Below are 20,101 nucleotides of genomic sequence, written 5' to 3'. Positions count from 1 at the left end.
GTAATTACTAAATGATTATTTAAAAAAAAAATTTTGAATTTTAGGTTTTGTGACCTTTAGATTTAGCCCTTCAAAAAATGGGTTATCTCTATTCAATCGTTAGGCATCAGTTTTTTGAAGTACATAGAGAATTTATTTTATTTTTTTTTGTTGAGATTATAGCGGTAAAGATTGCATCTCCCAAATTTGATATCTAAGAAGTATATGTAGTATATGTTTTGCCTGAGGGAGCAAATGAATAGTATCCTAAAATTTGATATCTAAGAAGTATCTGTTGCATATGTTTTACCTGAGGGAGGAAATGAATAGTATCCTAAAATTTGATATCTAAGAAGTATTTGTAGCATATGTTTTACCGGAGGGAGGAAATGAATAGTATCCTAGGGAATCAATATGTGTGTGTGCGCATGTGCGTGTGTGCGCACGGAAGATTGTAACCTTAAAATGTAGAATAAAAAATGTACCTCAAAACTCCATTATAAAAGGTTGCTTGGATGCTTGAAAACCTTGTAATTGATTATCTTGCCATCAAGATGTATGAATATGAAAAGCAACAAAAAAAAAGGATTTCCTCCATGAAATAGTGTATCTTGCAACACATTATCAGGACCGTCTATTTTCAAGATTTTCATGTGTTTATAGATTTACTTTATTTGAATCATTTTCAGAGTTTCCAATTTTTTTAATTAGATATGAAACTAGATTCTCAAGCCATTCTAGAATTTTTTATATCAAAATTACGTTTATGATCAAAATTACATTTATAATTAGATATAACAAAATTGTTTAAAGTTGCATCCTTATGTAAACCACACCTGTTTTTTAAGGGAAAAAGTTTACATAGAGCCGAGGCTCTGAACAATCAAATTAGAGCCCACCTCAAAAAAAAATTTGAAAGATGTTTTGATATCCAAATATCCTCAAATTGATCATCTGGACATCAAGATGCATGGACATGAGAAAAAAAATGGATTTCAAGTTTTAGAAATAGTACATCTTGTAACATATTTTTGGACTGGCAATTTTTAAGATATTTTTCATAGACCTGCTTGTAATTTTTTAAGATTGAAATTTTATAATTAAAGATAAAACTATATTTACGGCTATTGCAAAGATTTTCAATATTGAAGCATATTTCTTGACACTATTTGAATGTGCACTTTACTTTGATTGTTTAGAGCCCCGTCTCTATACAAACCGCACCCTTTTTTAAATGAAAAAATAAGAGAACTGATCTTTTGTCAAAAGCTGATATTGTCAATTAAATTTACCGAAAATGTAAAGGGATATCATTTTAATGATTAAATTACCTAAAAAAGGAAAGAAAAAAGGGAAAAAAAAAAACACAACCACCAACAGCACCACCAACAAAGTTGTCAAATCCACCCTATTCTTGAAAAAGTGGTTCTCATTTCACTCATCTTTTTATTTATTTATTTTGTTAAAAAATGCCTTTGCTAGCTAAAGTTTCCAAACAAAGTGGGGGAATTTTAGGCCTATTTTAACCAAAATATTTACACCAAGTGAAAACTTCTTATAGAAGTAACCATTGGTTGAGTTGATGGTTAGACTTGCTGTTTTAAAACCCTACGATTAGATCAGGGTCATCGAGATCAAATTTTGTGGGTGTCCAATGTGGGTCCCCTTCCCAGAGTCGCTTATTTTATATTTTGAGAAAATATGCGACAAGACTATTTATCTTTTATATAACAAGGTCACAATCACTTTTGTCCTTTAAATTTCAAATCATTGAATAGAAACAAAGTTAAAAAAAAATTTCTCAAAGACTTCATGATTCATTTTAAGCCATTCAATTTGACATCTAATGAGTGAGAATAGTAGTAACCTCCTTGTAATCAAGATAAATGGTTTCTTTGTACACAATCCCTTCCATTATATTTTTATGGAAAAGTATATATAAAGTTGAGGCTCTAAACAATCAAATTAGAGTCTACCTCAAAAATTCACTAGAAGAGGTTGTTTTGATGCCCAAATATCCTCAAGTTAATCTTCTCAACATCAAGATGCAGGGACATGAGAAAAAATAGATTTTAAGTTTTGGACATAAGAGTAGTTTGTAACGCGTTTTTAGACTGTCAATTTTCAATTTTTCATATATCTGTCGATCTACACTATTTTTGAAGCTTTAAAGTTTATAAATAAATATGATAATATATTTTAAAGCTATCACAAATATTTTCATTATTAAAACCATATTTTTCAATACTATTTGAAGGCAGGCTCTAATTTGATTGTTTAGAGTCTAGGCTCTATACAAACCGCGCCTTATTTTTATTAATTTGTTTCACGGGTTTTAAAAATGACCGATCTGGTTGGGATAGCAAGGTAATAAAGCCGAATCCCTCCCTCCACCTAACCAATTCATACTTTTAAAACCTCATATTTTTTTGGACTTTAGCAGTGATGGACCGTTTGAAAAACATTTTGCCCAAAAAGGAAAAATCATTCCTAAAGCAATTGAAACGGTAGCTGACTATTTAGAAATAGAAAATGGTTTGATAGGGTTGCAGCTCTATCAATATAAGTAAAGCCTCACCTCATAACTCTTCGAAAATTGCAAGCATTGGAAAACCTTTACATTGATCACCTCGGCTTGAATACTATGGTTGTGAAAAAAAAAATAGGATTTCAAAGCTTTAAAAATGGTGTATATTGTAACAAATTATTTAGGCCATCCATTTCGCCCAAAAAAATAATATGCAAGCTCTCTACAATTGCTTTAGTTTCAAATTTTATTGTCCTGGTTAAAAATTAATTTTAGAGCCATCATTAAGATTTTTGTTGCCAAAGTGCTTTTCGGACCAGGATTTAAGGTGACCCAGCTTTATAAAAATTTAAAATTTTGTTAATTCGAGGAAATTTTTGTGGTTATTTATGAAAAGTGATAATTGAGGAAATTGTCATTCACTTCTCACAGTACACAGAATCCAGAGCATCAGAGGTGGAAATAAGTAAGTAATCACTGCCATGAGGTTAATGCCTCTGTATGTCCATGCCTTCATTTATGGGAGAAGAAGAGGGGACCTTCCCTTCTTGTTTCAAGAACCGGAGGCCTTCTTCTTCTATTAGTGGTGTCTTCCTTTACATTGCCTTCTTCTGTAAGTGGTGGGCTTCATATCCATGTAGCCATCTTCCATTGCCTCCTGAAAATATCCTGTTTCCACCATGCTCAATCTTACTTGCTGTGGAAAGGGCAAGAGCACTACAGATTTCTGTAACAACCCAGGTATTGCAATAAGTTTTTCTCTCTCTCATCTCTCTGATAATCTGATACTCTTTGGTTTTTTGAATGATAACATGTTACTCTCTCTCTCTTTTTGAGAGGATACACACTCTCTCTCTCTCTCTCTTTTTGAGAGGATACACTCTCTCTCTCTCTCTATCAATATGTCCGATCTCTTGCATTTAAGACCAGAGCATGTTATTGCAGGAATAAAGAGTTACCATAGCTTGGGTGAACAGAGCCCGAGGATTAGTTTTTATTCAGAGAATTCAATGAGAGACGATGATTATGCCTTTTGTTCCAGTAAAGAAATGGTGGATTCTTTCTCAAATTGTTGTTCGATGAGAGAGAAAGAAGAATATCGGGGGCATTCGAGTTGTGTTGAAAAAGTAGGAGAGAAGGAAGGTAAGCAGGCATGTTGCATGGAGTGCTGTGATGTACACGGAATGAAGGAGAGGTTTGCAAAGCTTTTGTTAGGAGAAGACATGTACGGAGGTTCTAGAGGTGTCAGCACTGCACTCGCTTTATCCAACGCCATCACTAATCTTGCAGGTCCCCTCTCTTTCTCTCTTCCAACGCCATCACTTATCTTGCAGGTCCCCTCTCTCTCTCTCTCTTCCAACGCCATCACTAACCTTGCAGGTCCTCTCTCTCTCTCTGTTGCACACACTAATGAAAAATAACAAGTTGGTCTCCAGCCTCTCTCTCTCTCTCTCTCTCTCTCTCTATCACACACGTGAGCACGCATGCACACCAATGGAAAGTAACAAGCTTTTTTCCAACATTGATCTTCTCTCTCATGCACTTGCATTCGAAAAGTACCTATCGATATTGATGATTTTTTTTTTTTTTAAACACAGCTTCTGTTTTGGGGGAGCTCTGGAAATTAGAGCCATTAGCCGAGGAAAATAAGAAAAAATGGAGGAGAGAGATGGATTGGCTACTTTCCCCTGCTAAATACATGATTGAGCTGGTTCCGGCTAAGCAAACCCAAGCCAATGGCCACATCATAGAGGTAAGTAAGAGAATAAGCAAACCAACAAATGCGACTAAAAAAACGGATGCACGTTATGCTTTTCTAAAATAGCTGTTTCTTAAAAACAGACACACACACAGAGATAGAGAGAGAGAGAGAAAGAGCTCTTTTCTGCCAATCAATTGTTTATTTATGAGCAGTTCCTTTGATCATGGATAGACGAGGAAGATTTTCACCTCATTGCATATGTATTTATTTTATGAGATAACCAAATACATTTTTATTTGATGCAGATAATGGCTCCAAGAGTCCGGCCAGACGTTGACATTAATCTTCCTGCACTGAAAAAGCTTGATAACATGCTACTTGTAAGATTTCCCTATCTTTAATCAATTCCTTTCTTATCAAACCATTAAAATTTTCCCAATATTTCTCTTTTTTCTGTTATATGATTATTGGGTTTCTGAATTTTTCCCTTTTCCCATTTATTTGGTTCTTGGGATTTAAAGGAATCGTTAGATAAAATGGTGGGAACGGAGTTCTGGTACATAGAAGGGGGAAACATCGGGGTCAAGAGAGAGAGAGAGAAGGATTCCAAACCTTTGAGGAAATGGTGGCTTCCTCTTCCAAGAGTCCCTGTTACTGGCCTCTCAATTGACGAAAGGAAGAGGTTGGTTAGTGAGAAAGAGAGAATAACTCAAATTTTCAAGGCTGCCAAATCCATTAACAAGACTGTTCTGCTTGAAATGCCAATTCCTCGGGCTTTCTGGGACTCCCTACCCAAGGTGAGAAACCACTTTCTTGTTTGCGAAATCAGTCCTTTTTTTTTTTTTGCCTGACTTCATAAACATTATATTATCCTTGGAGGTAAATTGAGATTATGTGATCAATAAAAATCTATGTAATTCTAAAATTGGTTTGGGAATTTTTGCCATGCTTTATATTTGGAGAGTGATTCTCTGAATAGCTCTGATGTGATCTTCAACTTGCACATTATTTCCTTTCAAAAAAAATTTATGTATTGGCTAATGATATATTAGGAGGGCAGCTGTTTGGTTCTATCATTGGATTGTAGATTTACAAAATTCCCATTATATCTAATTAGTATAGATAAATGCAAGCTGTAGGGCTAAAGAAGATAGTGTTTTCACATTTTTCCCTGCACATTTGTAGGGGCAATTCTCACCAAACCAGTTAAAAGCAGTTAAATTTATTTATTACTTTTCACTTTGTGTTGAATGTTCAGTTTTGTAATTTACGAAAAAATTGGTTTTACTGATTTATTTTAACCAAAGGAAACAACAGAAGTTTCATGTTTTGTGATCTTGACTGTGCATGTAATTGATGCTAATTCAGCCTTTTCCCTGAAAAATATCATTTCTTCCTTAGTCTAGAACTTTCACGTCATTTGTAGACAGGAAAAACAGTCCCTGAAGATGCCCTTTACCAGGCAATAGCCCTCAAATCTCCCATTGAAGAAGTTCTCAACTCACTCGACCTAATGCCCGAACATGCAGTTTTGGAGATGGTAAATCAATTAGAGGCTGCTATTTTTATGTGGAAAAGAAGATCGAAGAGCGAGGAGGCTGCTTATTTGGTTGAAGATGGAAAGATCGACTCGAGAAGGAATTCATGGCCCCTAACAAAACAACCAGAAAATGAATTCCTCAAGAAAGATGCATGCTTTGGAAAGGCTGAAAGCTTTCTTAAGCAACTCCAATTCAAATTCCCACACTTGCCCCAAACCTTACTCGATGTAACGAAGATACAATATAACAGAGTGAGCCCCAATCCTTAAGAGTGCTTCCTTTTCTTATTTATGCAACATATATTAAGCCACACTTAAAAGAGTTGAAAAAAGTATATAGTTACGACTTCACTTTTAGAAGTAAAGTTGTGGTATTCTACATCATCCATTTTAGTTAGATGTATAAATTCTACATTATTCAAAATTTTGACATTTTCTTAAAATACATCTCAAAATTTTACATTATTCAAAATTTTGGCATTTTCTTAAAATACATGTCAAATCTACTTTTTCTGATTAAAATAGATAAGTATAAAATGCCCCAACCTTACTTGATCTTATTTCAATAAGGTTGATGTATTTCTGCTTTATATGAACTGCACCCTTATTAAAAATATGTACATTAAGAAAAAGTCTGCCATCAAAGGGACTTCAAACCATGAAACCACCTGTTCAACATGAATGTGGTACTGTGCTCATGGAATTTAAGGTTTGGGTACAAAAGCAAAAGAAAAATCTTGGTGTCCATGGTTAAAACTTTCATTTTACTAAGTCGGTATTACATGCATCGAATTTTAGCAGTTGGGAAATACATGCCTTTCTTTTCTTTAATAACTTGGTGTTTCATGACAGGATGTTGGGCATTCCATCCTAGAGGGGTATTCCAGAGTTTTAGAAAGCTTGGCCTTCAATATTCTTTCAAGAATTGACGAAGTTTTGCAAGAAGATGACACCACTAAGTCTTTATTGTCACCACCGTCATCATCCTCATCATCATCGTCGTCATCATCATCCTCGCCTAAAACCATCTGAGTTCTTTCTGTCATCGTCATGCTCACCGACTCTGTGCTTCCTGTATTGCAGGGCAAATTGAATGAACACCTCGCTATTAAGTATTGAGCTCTTGTATTTGTCATGCATTATCAAGCACAGAGTAATTTCTGTGTGGAGAAAAACAATGATTGCTTTACAGTGAAATCTAGAAAGATCCATTATGTAGTTTCTTTGCTCATGATGGAAAACAAAAAGAAAAATAAAAAAAGATTGTATACAATGAGACCATACAATGTGAAATTTGATAGCTTGAGTGTGTCATAAAGGTAATGCATTGATATGAAGATATAACCTATCAAATGTAGTAGCAAGAAGATAACTTGAGTTTTGTGTTTGACAATTCATATCCCTGTTTCAATATTGCATGACTTTCTAAAAAAATGCTCTGATTTCTTTAAAAATGTTTTAAATCACAACTTCCAAAATATTACAGCATTTTATCATTTCTTTAAGATTTAAAAAATTAAAATCATTATTATGGTTGGTTCTTTGTCAAATTAGCTCCTAATTTGGATGTAAGATTTAAGGCATTAATATTGTATTTTAGTTGATTATGTATAATAAAGGCTTTATTTTGAATATTGCATAATTATTTGCCCTCCCCCTTGCACATTATACATTTTTTTAAGTTCATTTTTTTATTCAAAGAAGAACCAGATATTTCTTAACTCACCAAATTGCTAGCACACTCAAGTTTTTTTCTGGGTCATAGCTCTTTAGAACAAACTTTTAGTTGTACTGCCATTTAGAGGCATCCAAATGAAGGGAACAATACGAGGAGTAAATAGATAAAAATTCAATTGGGAAATTCTGACATCAAATCGAAATACCTGTAAAATGTTAAAATAGAACCTGGGCATCATAGAAAAACAATGTTCAAAAAACGACTAGAACATGCCGATTACGACCGGGAACAAGAGGGCTCAGCCGGATTGCCAATCCAGACCAATTTCGAATGGGCAATCCAGGTCACCATTCATGTTTTTAAACACGAATGTCACTACTAATTGTAATTTTGCTTTATAAAATCCTCAAATTGATCGAACCTTGATTGGCATGGATGTAAAAAGAAAAAGATTTCAAACCTTAAAAGTGATTATATTCTAACAGACTACCTCGACTTTTCAATTTTAAATGGGTGTGGTTTGTATAAGGTTGAGACCCAAAACAATCTAATAAGGTACACCTTTTGACGTGTTTTAATACCAAAATCTTTATGATAGACTTAAACAAGTTATTTCATCTCTAATTATAAAATCTAAAACTTCAAAAATAAAATAGATCAAATATATCTGTAAACACTTGAAAATCTTGAAAATTGAAAACAAAATAGATCAAAAGATCAAATATATCTGTAAACACTTGAAAATTGACAGTCCAACTCTAAATATATGACTTGAGGTCCAACTTCCGTGATGCCCATGTAACTCAAGATCAAGGTGATCAAATTTAAGGATTTATCAGCATCAGAATAACTTCTACTTAGAGTTTTTAGGTGAGCCTTAGTTTTGATTGTTTAGCCAAGCCACGTGAATCAAACGGCCCGAAGCCCATAGGAAGATTATGGCTAACTACTCGAAGTGAAAAGCAAAAATATTCTAAAATTAATTACTTGGATCTGGAAAAAGAAAGTAGAGTCCATCTAGCTTTCATGCTTGAACCATACCATAGTATAAAACATAAATAAGATCCCTATTGAGTATAAAATGAAAAATTCGTATAGTATAAAACATAAATAAGATACCAATGAGTATAAAACTAAAAATAAGTGATATGTTTATATCACGCACATATCACCCGACCCAACAGAACCATTTGATTCGCAGTTAAACAAGGGAAGTAAATAAATAAATAAATAAAAAGCTTTATGTAAAAAAAATTTTAAAAAAAATATTTATAGATCCACAAAAAGGATCTATATCAATTTTTGAGCTACAAATTGATATAGATTTGTCCGTAGTGAAAATAGATTTTAAGGCCATTGCAAGCATTGATGGAGACGGTAGTGGAAATAGATTTTAAGGCCATTGCAACCATTGATGGAGATTTCGCAACGACTTGGAAATGGAAAAGGCCATTGCAGGATTTTCCTATTCCCAAAGATTATGGAACCATTGATGGAGATTTCGCACTGCTGTGGAAATGGGAAAATTTAGGTTTTTTGTGAGGAAATGAGATCGTGAAAAAATACATGGCATTTCCATGATTTTTATTTGGATAAAATTTATATAAGAATGCTACTTTATAGAGTAGAACTACGCCCCTCAAAATCCATCAAAAAAGTTAGTTTTAATGTTGAAAAATCCTTTGATTGATCATCTCGACTATGAAAAATAAAAAAAATTTAAGTCTCTTTTACAACATGTTATCTACACTGTCCATTTTCAAATATTTTCATATGTTTATAGATCTATTTGATTTTAACCAAGTTTAAAATTTAAAATTTTGTAATTAGATATAAAAATAGATTTTTAAATAATCCTAATAACATTTTACATCAAAATTATATACCATAATAAAATTTGAAAAGGCACTGTACCTATACACCACCTTTTTATTTTCCTGATTTCAGGTATCCTAACCTCTAAGCAATCCAAACGGTAATATCCAGGATACTAAAAATCCATGCCCCAAACAGGCTGAAAGTGTTTCAAAATTTTCACACAAGATTTTGAGTTTGAGGCTTAAAAGCAAAAATAAATAAATAAATAAAAAGCTGGAACCACCCAGCATCCCCTAAGATTTTGAGTTTGAGGCTTAAAAGCAAAAATAAAATAAATAATAAAAGATGGAACCACCCAGCATCCTAAGATATCTGCAAAGGATCATTTTAGTAAAATAGGCTGTTAGACAAAAACTGGGAAAAGCAAAACTAAATAAGTAAAATTTTTAAAGCAAGAACATAGAGAAAGATGGAGAGTGTGATGGTGCTTGGAGACAACCTTGTGGGGTGTAGCACAAAGCCATACTATGATACCATCTAATTTTGGTATAGGGTTCCAACAACAGGGCATCCCACAGAGAACCTGTGGGTTTTTCAGAGCCACTATTTTCACTGCTCTTCCCTTCTGCCTAGAACCCTTCTCTAAAAATTCCCTAGAAAATCAAGAAACCAAATCCAAATAGAAAAAAATATATATACATTAAAATTAAAACCTGTATAACTAGAAAAAACACAGAAAAAGGATGGGTGATGCCTTTGATAGATAAGTAAAATAACTCTCTTTTTTATGGTGAACCTTGAGCAATCAGTCTCCTCGTCTGATGAGCCTACAAAAATAACCATCCTCTAAACCCTAAGTGAGGAGACATCTCTCAATCTGGACCTTACAAATGTTATTTATAGAGAGGGGAAGAAGTGTGGACCCTACAGTCCACTGTTGTGAATATCACGAAATTACCATGATAGCCTTTGAGATGGGTAAGTGCCGTTAAGCGAAAATCTGGAAAATACTTTCCTCTACATAACCAATAAAAAGTTTATAAAAGGTTGAGGCTCTAAATAATCCAAGGCGTAACTCAAAAATCAACTAGAAGGAGTTGTTTTTGTACCGAAAAATTCTCAAATACGATCATCTCGATCTTGAGATACATGGACATAAAAAATGGATTTTTGAAAAATAGAGCATCTTGTAATACGTTATCTAGACTGTCAATTTTCAATATTTTTAAGTGTTCATAGATCTATTTGATCTACACTATTTTTTAAGCTTTGAATTTTATAATTAGATGTGAAAATAAATTTTTAGACTATCATAAAGATTTTCAGTACTGAAAATAAATCTTTCGATTCCATTTGAAAGTTACTTTGATTATTTAGGGCCTCGGTCTCATACAAACCACACCTTAAAAATAACTCCTAAATATTCTTCTTTCTCCCTTTATGGCATAAAACAATAAAAAGAATTCCTTGAGCACTGTACCCATTATATTTCTTCTATTTAATTATTAAAGCACCCATGCTTTGTTTTTTTTTTTTTGCAAATAAACCCATGCTTTGTTGTATAATAAAATAAGAGCGTATGCCAAGGAAAAAAAGCAAAGTATTCATGTGGGCAATGGTCTCCTACAAGTGGAGAATTCTAATGCCAATAAAGGGAAAGTTTGAAACTTTGAATTTGGTGGAAAACCATCTAGTTGGAAAAGTAAAGGGTTAGCATTTATTGCATATTCCCGCGGGAGCAAACTTTAACTTTGCTCCCTCATGCAAAAGACCTATTAAGACAGTCAATTATTGGTAAATGGAATTTTATTTGGATTTTCAGTTTCTAAATATCGGTTAAATAGGATGTTCTCTATTCAATCTTGAGACATTTTTCAAACATAAATCATGCACAAATTATTATTTTTTAGGATTGGTATACCAAATAGATAATAATAATAAACATTTTATTTTAAACAAAAAAAGTCGACAAGAATATCCTTGAATTGTTTCCAAAGTATTGTATAATTTTAATTGGTGTGTCGTGTAAAAATAAAATTATAATCTAAATTTCAAAGTGATATTATTTTTAAATAATATAAAATGAAAATGAATCTATTTTGAGGCGATCGGACAATGGAAGATTCAACTAACAAGCACCCTTCGAGCGTTCACATCCATCATATGAATGTTATACCATCCCAATTTAAAGTTTGAGTTCTTAAGATACCCCTAGATAGCATTTAACATGTAGGAGTAAGTACACAATATACTCCTGCGGGGGCATATAATGCAGGAAGAGATTCAAAGTCCATAAAATTGTTTAACCGAGCGTTTTAAAAAACGCCGAGTCGAACCGGACGTCCGGTTCGACTCGGAAATCTTGAAAGGGGACCGGATCGCCTAAAAATCGGAAATCGTCCGGTTCTAGAGAGAACCGGACGATTCTGTACAATGAATCGCCGATTCACTGTACGGAATCGGCGAGTCCGAACAGTGAATCGGCAAATGTTTGTTTTCTTTTCTTGTAATCCATGATCGATTTTTTTGTTTTTTTTTTTTTTTTGTAACCCATGATAGAATTTTTTGTAATCCATGATCGAATGTTTTGTAATACATGATCGAAATGTTTGTTTTTTTTTTGTAATCCATGATCGAAATGTTTGTTTTTTTTTTTGTAATCCATGATTGAATTTTTTGTTTTTTGCTTTTTTTGTAACCCATGATAGAGTTTTTTGTAATCCATGATTGAATTTTTTGTAATCCATGATCGAACTGTTTTTTTCTTTTTTTGTAATCCACGATTGAATTTTTTGTTTTTTTTTGTTTGTTTTTTTTTGTAATCCATGATCGAATTTTATGTAATCCATGATCGAATTTTATGTAATCCATGATTGAATTTTTTGAAAATTTGTGATTTTTTTTTTTTTAATCCATGATCGAATTTTTTTTTGTAATCCATGATAGAATTTTTTGAAAATTTGTGATTTTTTTTTTAATCCATGATCGATTTTTTTGAAAATTTGTTTTTTTTTTAATCCATATTATTCAAAGAGAAAATGAGAGAGATGATGATTCTGAGGCCACCCTATCCTAGCCATATTATTCACATATCGAGTCCCAACAGCAACAGTGTAGGGATGAGCACGAAATACTGTAAATTAAATGCTGAATGGCGGTTCATGCAGGGAAAGAACATACCAATATTCGCATATTCATTCAAAAACATGAAAATTCTTAATGGAGTACCCTCATTTTTTATTGAATTCCTAAAAAACAATATTTATAATGAATTTTAATAAATTTTTCGAATTTTTTTTAAGTTTTATTCTGACCGATTCACCCGATTCCCGATCCGGATCGCCGATTCGTCGATCCGGATCGGTTTTTTGGACGCCCGATCCGGGTCACCGATCCGTTTTTTAAACCATTGGTTTAACCTAAAAGTATTTCTCCAATGCAACAACCCCAAAATGGAATATTTATGTCGCAATTTCCATTTGTAGGTCTCGTAGAGAGAGAGAGATCATTCCCTTAGTTTAATTTCAAAAGTAAAGATCCTATAAGACACAATTAGCAGTGTTTCTGGTAAAGTTTTAGAAGCTAAGGACTAGTGGTTTAAGAAAATAATTTGAGTTAATTAATCTTAAAAAATATATTAGAACCTAGCCTATGGAGAGAGAGACTTTGGGTACAAACAATTTCCTCCAATGTTATAGCCTAGTTACTTATTTATTTCTAGGTATGAATACTATGCTCCCTCAAAAGCACATTTTATCTCTACTCCTTTGATCACAATGCCTATTTGACTTATTTATTTTTGGAAGCCCGATCTACCAATTTGATCAGCAATCCAACCAGATCGAACCTATTATCGGGTGTGAGAATGAGCCGAAAAAATTAAATAATAATTTTAATTTTAAAATTTAAAATTGAGAAAATAATAAAAAATTAAAAGATGGAAATTGGGCAATTCGTTTGGATCGCCTAGCTCTAAAAATCAGTTGCGTCTATTAAAATCGGATTGATTCTTGGTTCCAGTTAGAAACCAAGTTGTTCTCTACCAATTTCTGATCCAGATCTATGATTTTTTAAAACGATAGTCCAAACTTTTCCGGCATCCATACATTTTAAAGTAGAATTTGATTTAGGCATTTCTGTGTTTTCACACATGTGTAATTTTTAGAAAATGCATAATATGAGACCATTTACTTTTCATACAAAAGTGATTGTTCACTAGATGTAAAATATGGTGGTTGGGGAATGCGCCAGTAACTAGTTACAAGGCCTGAACTAAAATATTTCAAATTGTGATGCATATACATCGGATATAAAATCCGATGGTATATGACTAATTGTGACCTTATACAAAAAGTGAATGGTCTTATGGTATATATTCCCTAATTTTTATGGATAAGCTTTTGGTGAGTTATGAGACCTGGGCTTGCTCTAGTTTTGGAACGTTTAAAAATCTGAAAATACATCTCGAAGCACAGCAAAATCATTTGTGCATGCGGTTAATAAATTTAAGGCTCCAAATATATCATAGGTCCCAATTATACTTATGATAGAAAAAATTTATAAGTTCTAAAAACAATGTGCAAATATTATAGTATTGAGGAATGGAAATTAACTGTCATAATGGACACAACAAGGGCCATTTTTAAGATTATTTTTTCTTTATTGTTCACATTTGTGATTGTGGTAGTCGAGATGATAGGCATGTAAAACTCAAAACATAAATTCTAGAAGTGTTCACATTTGTGATTGTGGTAGTCGATATGATAGGCATGTAAAACTCAAAACATAAATTTTAGAAGTGTGTACTACTACCGTAAGTATGTCTGAGACACCTAATTCTTATGTGTAAGTATCTATAAATGGTTGTGAATGAGCTACCAAAATGTCTAATATTAATTATGGAAAGTTGTTTCATGCGGGTTGGACTGCATTTCTACATATGCGGTCCAAAAAATGCAGAGCATCCATGCATCCATCTTAAAGATGGATGTAAGTAGATGTTCTATCTGAAAACCATGAAAACTAATGGTCCAAATATTTTCTTACCATAATTATTGTCTTAAATTTTAAAAATTTATTTATTTATTCATATTCATGATCTCCGTGTTAGATATTACATGTCCTTAAAAATGAAGTCTTAAAATCCATCTCATAAATAGATATAAAGAGGCCCACATTTCATGGGCACAGAAGCGAGGTTTCACATGTGTGGAAGTCCATCTTTAGATGCAGGCCTATTGTTTCAGGTTATTCTAGATGGAGTGTTGGTTGTGGTACGCAAGTGTCTATGTGGCATCATAAATGGATAGGAGATTATCTGTTGGTAGTGGCATTTCCTAATCTTTTTGGGTTGATAACTTAGTTGACAGTGACAATTCATGAAGCTTTAGAAATAAGAGGTTTGTAAGTTCTTGAAATATTTATGTATCTTATGGCAAACTAAGTAACCACCTATTTATCTCAATGGTGGTCTCTTATGAAAATGCTGGATAACACCTATGGTGCTGCTGATGCTGAGGACGAGATTATATAGGAGATTGAAAGTGATAGTGTTTTTTCGGTGAAATATTGTTATAATATTTTATTCCAATATAGGATTAGATGGTCTAACTCCAATGTTGCTGCTGTCTGAAAATGGCCTATACCACATAAGGTACAATGTTTCATTTGGCTTGCTTCTCTAAATAGGATTTTAACGGTTGATAAATTGATTAAAAGGGGAAAAATTTTATTTAATGTTTGGCTTTTGTGCAAATAAGATGGGGAAACGGTGCCACATCTTTGATCCATTGTTCTTTTACATCTCGTGTGTGGTCCTGGCTGTTCTCCACACTTGGGATACGTTTTGTCATGCCCCATTATGTAGAAGGTATTATCTCTCAGATGTCTTTAAGCTATTTGCTAGTAGGTGGGAAGGTCCTATGGAAGATTTCTAAAGGGGTTATCTTTTGAGAAATATGGAAGGAGAAGAATAGAAGAACCTTCGATGGGAGTTCATTGTCATTTGAAAAGCTCATAGGCAAAATTAAGCTATCCATTGGGATATAGCTATCAGTGACTAAGGAGGGTTGAGGTATTCCAATTGTGGATGTTTTGTCTAATCTTCACAATCTGTTTTCCCTTGGTATTTCTCGTCCCAGGCCGAAGAGCTTTTGTTTAGCATTTGACTTTGGGAGTGTTCAGCTAAATTTCGATGGAAGTTCTTTTGGTAATCTAGGTAAGGCTGGCATTGGTGGTGTTGTATGTGACTATATGGGCTGTGTTATTCTCTCCTTTGCTGTCGCGATAAGGTAAAAAACAACAAATGTTGTTGAATTGAGTGCTTTGTTGTGTGGTTTGAAAATTTTGTTTGAGAGGAACATTACTGGTAATGTCTGGATTGAAGGGGACTCCTTGAATATGATAAAAATGGCGCAAATTGGAACAGAAGATTTCGTGGGAATTGTGATCTTCGTGGTTACAAATAATGGATCTAGCTGGACCTTCTATTTCGTTCAATCATGTCTATCAGGAAGCCAACTCCATTGCCGATTCTTTGGCTAAAGGAGGTGCATCATTACTTTCGTTGTTGATTTGTTCTAATGTAATTTCTTCACTCAATCATTAATAATACTTTTGAACATTTGTCAAGAAAAAAAAAAGAGGCCCGCATTTCTACATATGCAAGATTGGCTGCATATAAACCGGGCCCATTAATTATAGTCCAACACGAACTAACCTAGTAACCTACGATATTGTTTTTAGCTCATTTATAGCTACCCACTCTAATACCGACAATATTATTGCCGGATCACTCCCAACTATCCGATCTTGATAAAATCATGTATAATTTTTATTTTTATTTTTAATGAACCATGTATATATAATTTAAGTGATATTTGCATAGAGACCCTTGTTCTCCTTGAGTTATACGTCGCGGTATTTTTTTCTCATTTTTGTTTGGATAGATCAATGGAAAAAAAATCTCCTACCATGATAAAAATGAAACTCAATAGATCATGTGGTGGCACCAACGGCCCTAACTTCGAGGCCCTAAAGTCCACACCCACACATCATTTTATGCCTACGTGCATTTAAAACATTATATTGTTGGCCATGTAAAATTAAATGAATACAATAAAAAAATAAGGGTTGGGCTGGGTTGAGTTAAGCCGAGGATGTCTTGGCCCGGTCCAGGCGTGACCCACATGGCACATTTACGGCAGAGACCCTAAATTTTAGAACCGAACCGACCGGGCCAGGGGCTCATTGCCAACCCTACATAAGCCATAATAAGCGTCTCCTAACTCTCCGTCCAATTATTTGCCTATCATCTACCCACCCACCAACCCTAACAGTGGAATATAAATCGCTAAATAACGCAAAATGAGCCCATTCCCATACTTAATCCTACTCTAAACCACCGCTAAATGCAGCATTAAGCAACCAATTTAAGTCTACCCCAGTCCCTAGGTGAGGGCCACCATCTCAAGTTCCCAACTTTACCTTCTGCACTCCCATGAGCCACAACTCCAAAAAGAAGAGAGAGAGAGAGAGAAAAACGAGGCCTCTGGAGAGAGAAAAAGCTGTTCTCTCAGCTTTAGAGAGAGAGAGAAGAGCTGTTATCTCAGCTTTTGTTTTGCTCAGGTAGACGGAGATTTCAGAGTGTCGACTCGGCTTCCCTAAGCTGCAATGGCGAGAAAGGGAGAACATATTTCAGCTGAGAGAGAGAGAAAAACAAGCCACCATTTCAACTTCTAGAGAGAGGGAGGCCACTGTTTCACCTGCTTAGCTTTCCCCTCAAGCCACACACCAGAAAGAGAACCACAATTACAGGGTCCTTTTTTCATCAGAGATCCAGCTCAAAAAAGAAGAGAGAGAGAGATAGGCATCATGAACTCATGGAAATGGCACCTCCTCATCCCACTCCTGTGTATCCTGCCCCAAATTTCAGTAACCCAACAACCCCAAATTTCAACCACCCAACCCTTCAACCCAACAACAACACCAACAACAGATGCCTCTGCAATCCCGGCATTCCCTGAACAATCCCAAATCTCCTCGTGCCCTCTTGACCTCCCCGATGACATCTCTGCCATCATCGCCACCGCCTGCGGCAGCATAACTGCGCAGGAAGACCGCCACCACCGGAACAGGTGCTGCCCTGTGCTTGCGGCCTCGCTGTATGCCGCACATGCAAGGACCGTCCTCCTGGGGGCGGAGCAGGCTCCGCCCAATGAGGGGAACATGCCCGTGCTGCCCGACGACTCGCGCACCTGCGTCGACGAGTTCGAGGGGCTGCTGAGGGCTAAGGGTGTAGAGGTAAAGGGACCAGACGAGAGCTGCGATGCAGTAATTTGTTACTGCGGGATAAGGCTGCACAATGGGCCGGGCAGCTGCCCCGAGCTGTTTCAGGAAGGAGGGCAGCTGACCGGACTGCCCGTGCTTGGGGAGATGGAGGAAGAGTGCAGGCGGCCCGGTGTCTCTGGTTGCAGTAGCTGCTTGAGGAGCTTGTATCAAGTAAGAAACAAATAGATTGTTTTTTTTTTAAAAAAAAAAAAAAACCTGAAAATGGTGGCAATCTTTAAAAAAGAAAAGAAATGGAAGGCACGTAAATAAAAAATTGAAGGATTAAAAAAAAAATCAGCACCTGAGAGTTTTTATGTAAAAATATGTGTTTTTTTTCCATGGGGAAATCCTGAAATTTATGGCAAATTCATAACAAAAATAACAAAAAGTATGTGGTTTTTTTTTTGGGGGGATGAATACCCTGAAATTCATGGAAAATTCATAAAAATGAATGAAAAATTGTGTGGCCTTTCTTCAAGGGGGAAAACTCTGAAATTTATGGAAAATTCATGAGGTGCATAATCGATAAAAAAAAAATGGAAGAAAAGAATGGCAGAATTTGCGTGAAATTTTGATTTGATCCTCCCTCGATAGAAAAAAAAAAAAAAATCATGGATTTCATGCTTGTTTTTTACTATGCATATTTTAATGAAGTTATTTTAGTGCATTTTGTGTTTGTATTTTTCCTCAATGGATTGAGATCGAGGGGTGCTTAGAAAATATGTTCATTGTGCTTTTTTTTTATATATATATTTCTTGGATCGCAGTTGAAAGGGAGTGAAGAGAGAGAAAGTGAATCAGAAGCATCATCAGATGAGAGAAAGAGAAGGATGAAGAGTAGAGACTGTGAATTGATGGGTCTCACATGGCTCCTTGCAAAGAATAAGACTGCTTATTTCCCCACTGTCACTGCTGTTTTCAGGGCTTTCATGGCCTCATCCGACGGCCAGGAACCTCTGTCTTGCAGGGAGGAGCAGCCCCTGGCCGTTGATTCTGTCCAGCTGGACCAGGCTTCCTCATCTCCTTCTTCCCATCAATATACCCTTTTCTCACTCTCTCTAAAACCAATTTCATATTGGGCTTTTGTCCTCTTGTTATGGAACTCATTTCATTGAATGCCACCCCCCCAACTTTTGTAACTTTACAATCATAATTTCTGAATTTTCTCTCTCTCTAATGAAAAAACACTCCCTAAATGTGACCTTCTATCTTCTCTCTCTCTCTCTCTCTCTCTCTCTCTCTCTCTTTCTAATCAACAACTGTCCCTAATTTAACAACTTTAGGAAGGATCCTCTCTCTCTCTCTAATGAACAACCCTCCCCGATGTAGGGCTGAGAATTTTTTTGGATCGCCTCTGGATACGGATCCAAATGGTATACATGGAATTCAGATCTAGATCCAGATCTGTTGAGATCCATAATGTTCAGATCTTGATTTGGATCTAAAAACTGTAGATGGGATCTAGATCTGATCCAGATCTAAAAACTATACATGAGAGCCGGATTAGGTCTTCTAAAATTTTAAAAAATTATATATATATATATATATATATATATAAAGGAAAAAGTTTATATAAGGTTGCAACCTTAAAATGTAGAATTACATATGCACCTCAAAAATCTATCAAACAAGGTTGTTTTAATTTTGAAAAACCCTCTGTTTGATCATCTCAACATCGAGATGTATGCATATGAAAGAAAGAAATTTGAGTCCTAGAAATTGAGCATCTTGCAACACATTATCTAGACCGTCGATTTTCAAGATTTTCATATGTTTATTGATTTACTTGATTTTAACTATTTTTGGAGTTTAAAACTTTATTATTAGATATGAAAATAGATTTTGAGATAATCCTAATAATTTTTTATACCAAAATTACATGTTATGATAAAATTTGGAGGTCCATCTTATTTCGATTGTTTAAGGTTGCAAACTTTTAGAAACCACATGTATATTTAAAATAAGGAAAAATTACATACATATCTATTATACTTTGCGTTATTACGGATGTATCGGATAATTTATGTTATTATATATATGTCCGTCTTTTATCTTTTATAATGCAATTTTTTAAAAAATACGACTTTACCTTTTTTCGGATGTTGCATAATCGAATTTGAGGGTCTTTCAGATGTTCAACATCCGAAAATAAGCCGAACGTTTAACGTTCACATTCCCATTTTCGGGTGTTGAACATCCGAGTTTAAGGGTTTTTCGAATGTTGAACATTTGAAAATATGACTTTGAATTTCCATAAAGTCTCTAGAATTTTGCAGTCATTTTCGAATGATGGAACATCCGAAAATATGACATATTCGGAAGTCCAACATCTGAAACCCTTTTCGGATGTTCAACATCCAAAAGTGTCATATTTTTTTATGTTCAACATCCAAAAATGTGATATTTTCTGACGTCCAACATCCGAAACCATTTTCACAAATAATATAATGTAACGACATAACCCTTCAATTCAGATGTTCAACACCCGAAAATGGAAATGTGAACGTTAAACTTTCGGCCTATTTTCGA

At 34.6% G+C, this 20,101-nt stretch overlaps 2 protein-coding genes and 1 long non-coding RNA gene across 4 annotated transcripts; 2 read left to right on the top strand and 1 right to left on the bottom strand.

The window, feature by feature from the left end:
* Window positions 1–2,938: 2,938 nt before the first annotated feature.
* On the top strand, window positions 2,939–7,066 carry LOC18439515 (rop guanine nucleotide exchange factor 14). 2 transcript variants are annotated; one of them, XR_016053691.1, is made up of 7 exons: window positions 2,939–3,247; window positions 3,452–3,840; window positions 4,105–4,259; window positions 4,514–4,588; window positions 4,730–5,005; window positions 5,639–6,000; window positions 6,601–7,066. XR_016053691.1 is itself a non-coding variant. In XM_088864183.1 (7 exons), exons 3-7 carry the CDS (start codon window positions 4,176–4,178, stop codon window positions 6,778–6,780), a joined length of 981 nt encoding a protein of 326 aa, XP_088720309.1. In that variant the 5' UTR covers window positions 2,939–3,247; window positions 3,452–3,840; window positions 4,105–4,175; the 3' UTR covers window positions 6,781–7,066. The 2 variants fall into 2 exon arrangements, 1 of the variants encoding a protein (XP_088720309.1); XM_088864183.1 differs by having other exon boundaries at window positions 5,635–6,000.
* Window positions 6,352–10,112, bottom strand: LOC148782171 (uncharacterized). The gene is made up of 2 exons (XR_016053692.1): window positions 7,475–10,112; window positions 6,352–6,820 (listed from the first exon to the last, which is right to left on the bottom strand). It is a non-coding gene; the product is annotated as an uncharacterized LOC148782171 (long non-coding RNA).
* Window positions 10,113–16,687: 6,575 nt separating this feature from the next.
* On the top strand, window positions 16,688–18,768 carry LOC18439516 (putative GPI-anchored protein At4g28100). Its single transcript, XM_006849680.4, has 2 exons — window positions 16,688–17,743; window positions 18,340–18,768. Exons 1-2 carry the CDS (start codon window positions 17,117–17,119, stop codon window positions 18,685–18,687), a joined length of 975 nt encoding a protein of 324 aa, XP_006849743.1. The 5' UTR covers window positions 16,688–17,116; the 3' UTR covers window positions 18,688–18,768.
* The last annotated feature ends 1,333 nt before the right edge of the window (window positions 18,769–20,101 follow it).

This window comes from Amborella trichopoda, chromosome 4 (genome assembly GCF_054954075.1).
Source record: "Amborella trichopoda isolate Santa Cruz 75 chromosome 4, AtrichopodaSantaCruz75HAP2 v2.0, whole genome shotgun sequence".
Lineage (NCBI taxonomy): Eukaryota > Viridiplantae > Streptophyta > Magnoliopsida > Amborellales > Amborellaceae > Amborella > Amborella trichopoda.
The sequence above is the reverse complement of the archived record's forward strand: the minus strand, read 5'-3'. Positions and strand labels throughout refer to the sequence as shown.

Bases quoted from the DNA above. Each gene is read 5' to 3' on its own strand.
- LOC18439515 (XM_088864183.1), top strand. From the start codon at position 4,176: ATGGATTGGCTACTTTCCCCTGCTAAATACATGATTGAGCTGGTTCCG. The intron at 4,260-4,513 runs GTAAGTAAGAGA...TATTTGATGCAG, and splicing joins CCAATGGCCACATCATAGAG to ATAATGGCTCCAAGAGTCCG. The intron at 5,006-5,634 runs GTGAGAAACCAC...CGTCATTTGTAG, and splicing joins TCTGGGACTCCCTACCCAAG to ACAGGAAAAACAGTCCCTGA.
- LOC18439516 (XM_006849680.4), top strand. From the start codon at position 17,117: ATGAACTCATGGAAATGGCACCTCCTCATCCCACTCCTGTGTATCCTG. The intron at 17,744-18,339 runs GTAAGAAACAAA...CTTGGATCGCAG, and splicing joins GCTTGAGGAGCTTGTATCAA to TTGAAAGGGAGTGAAGAGAG.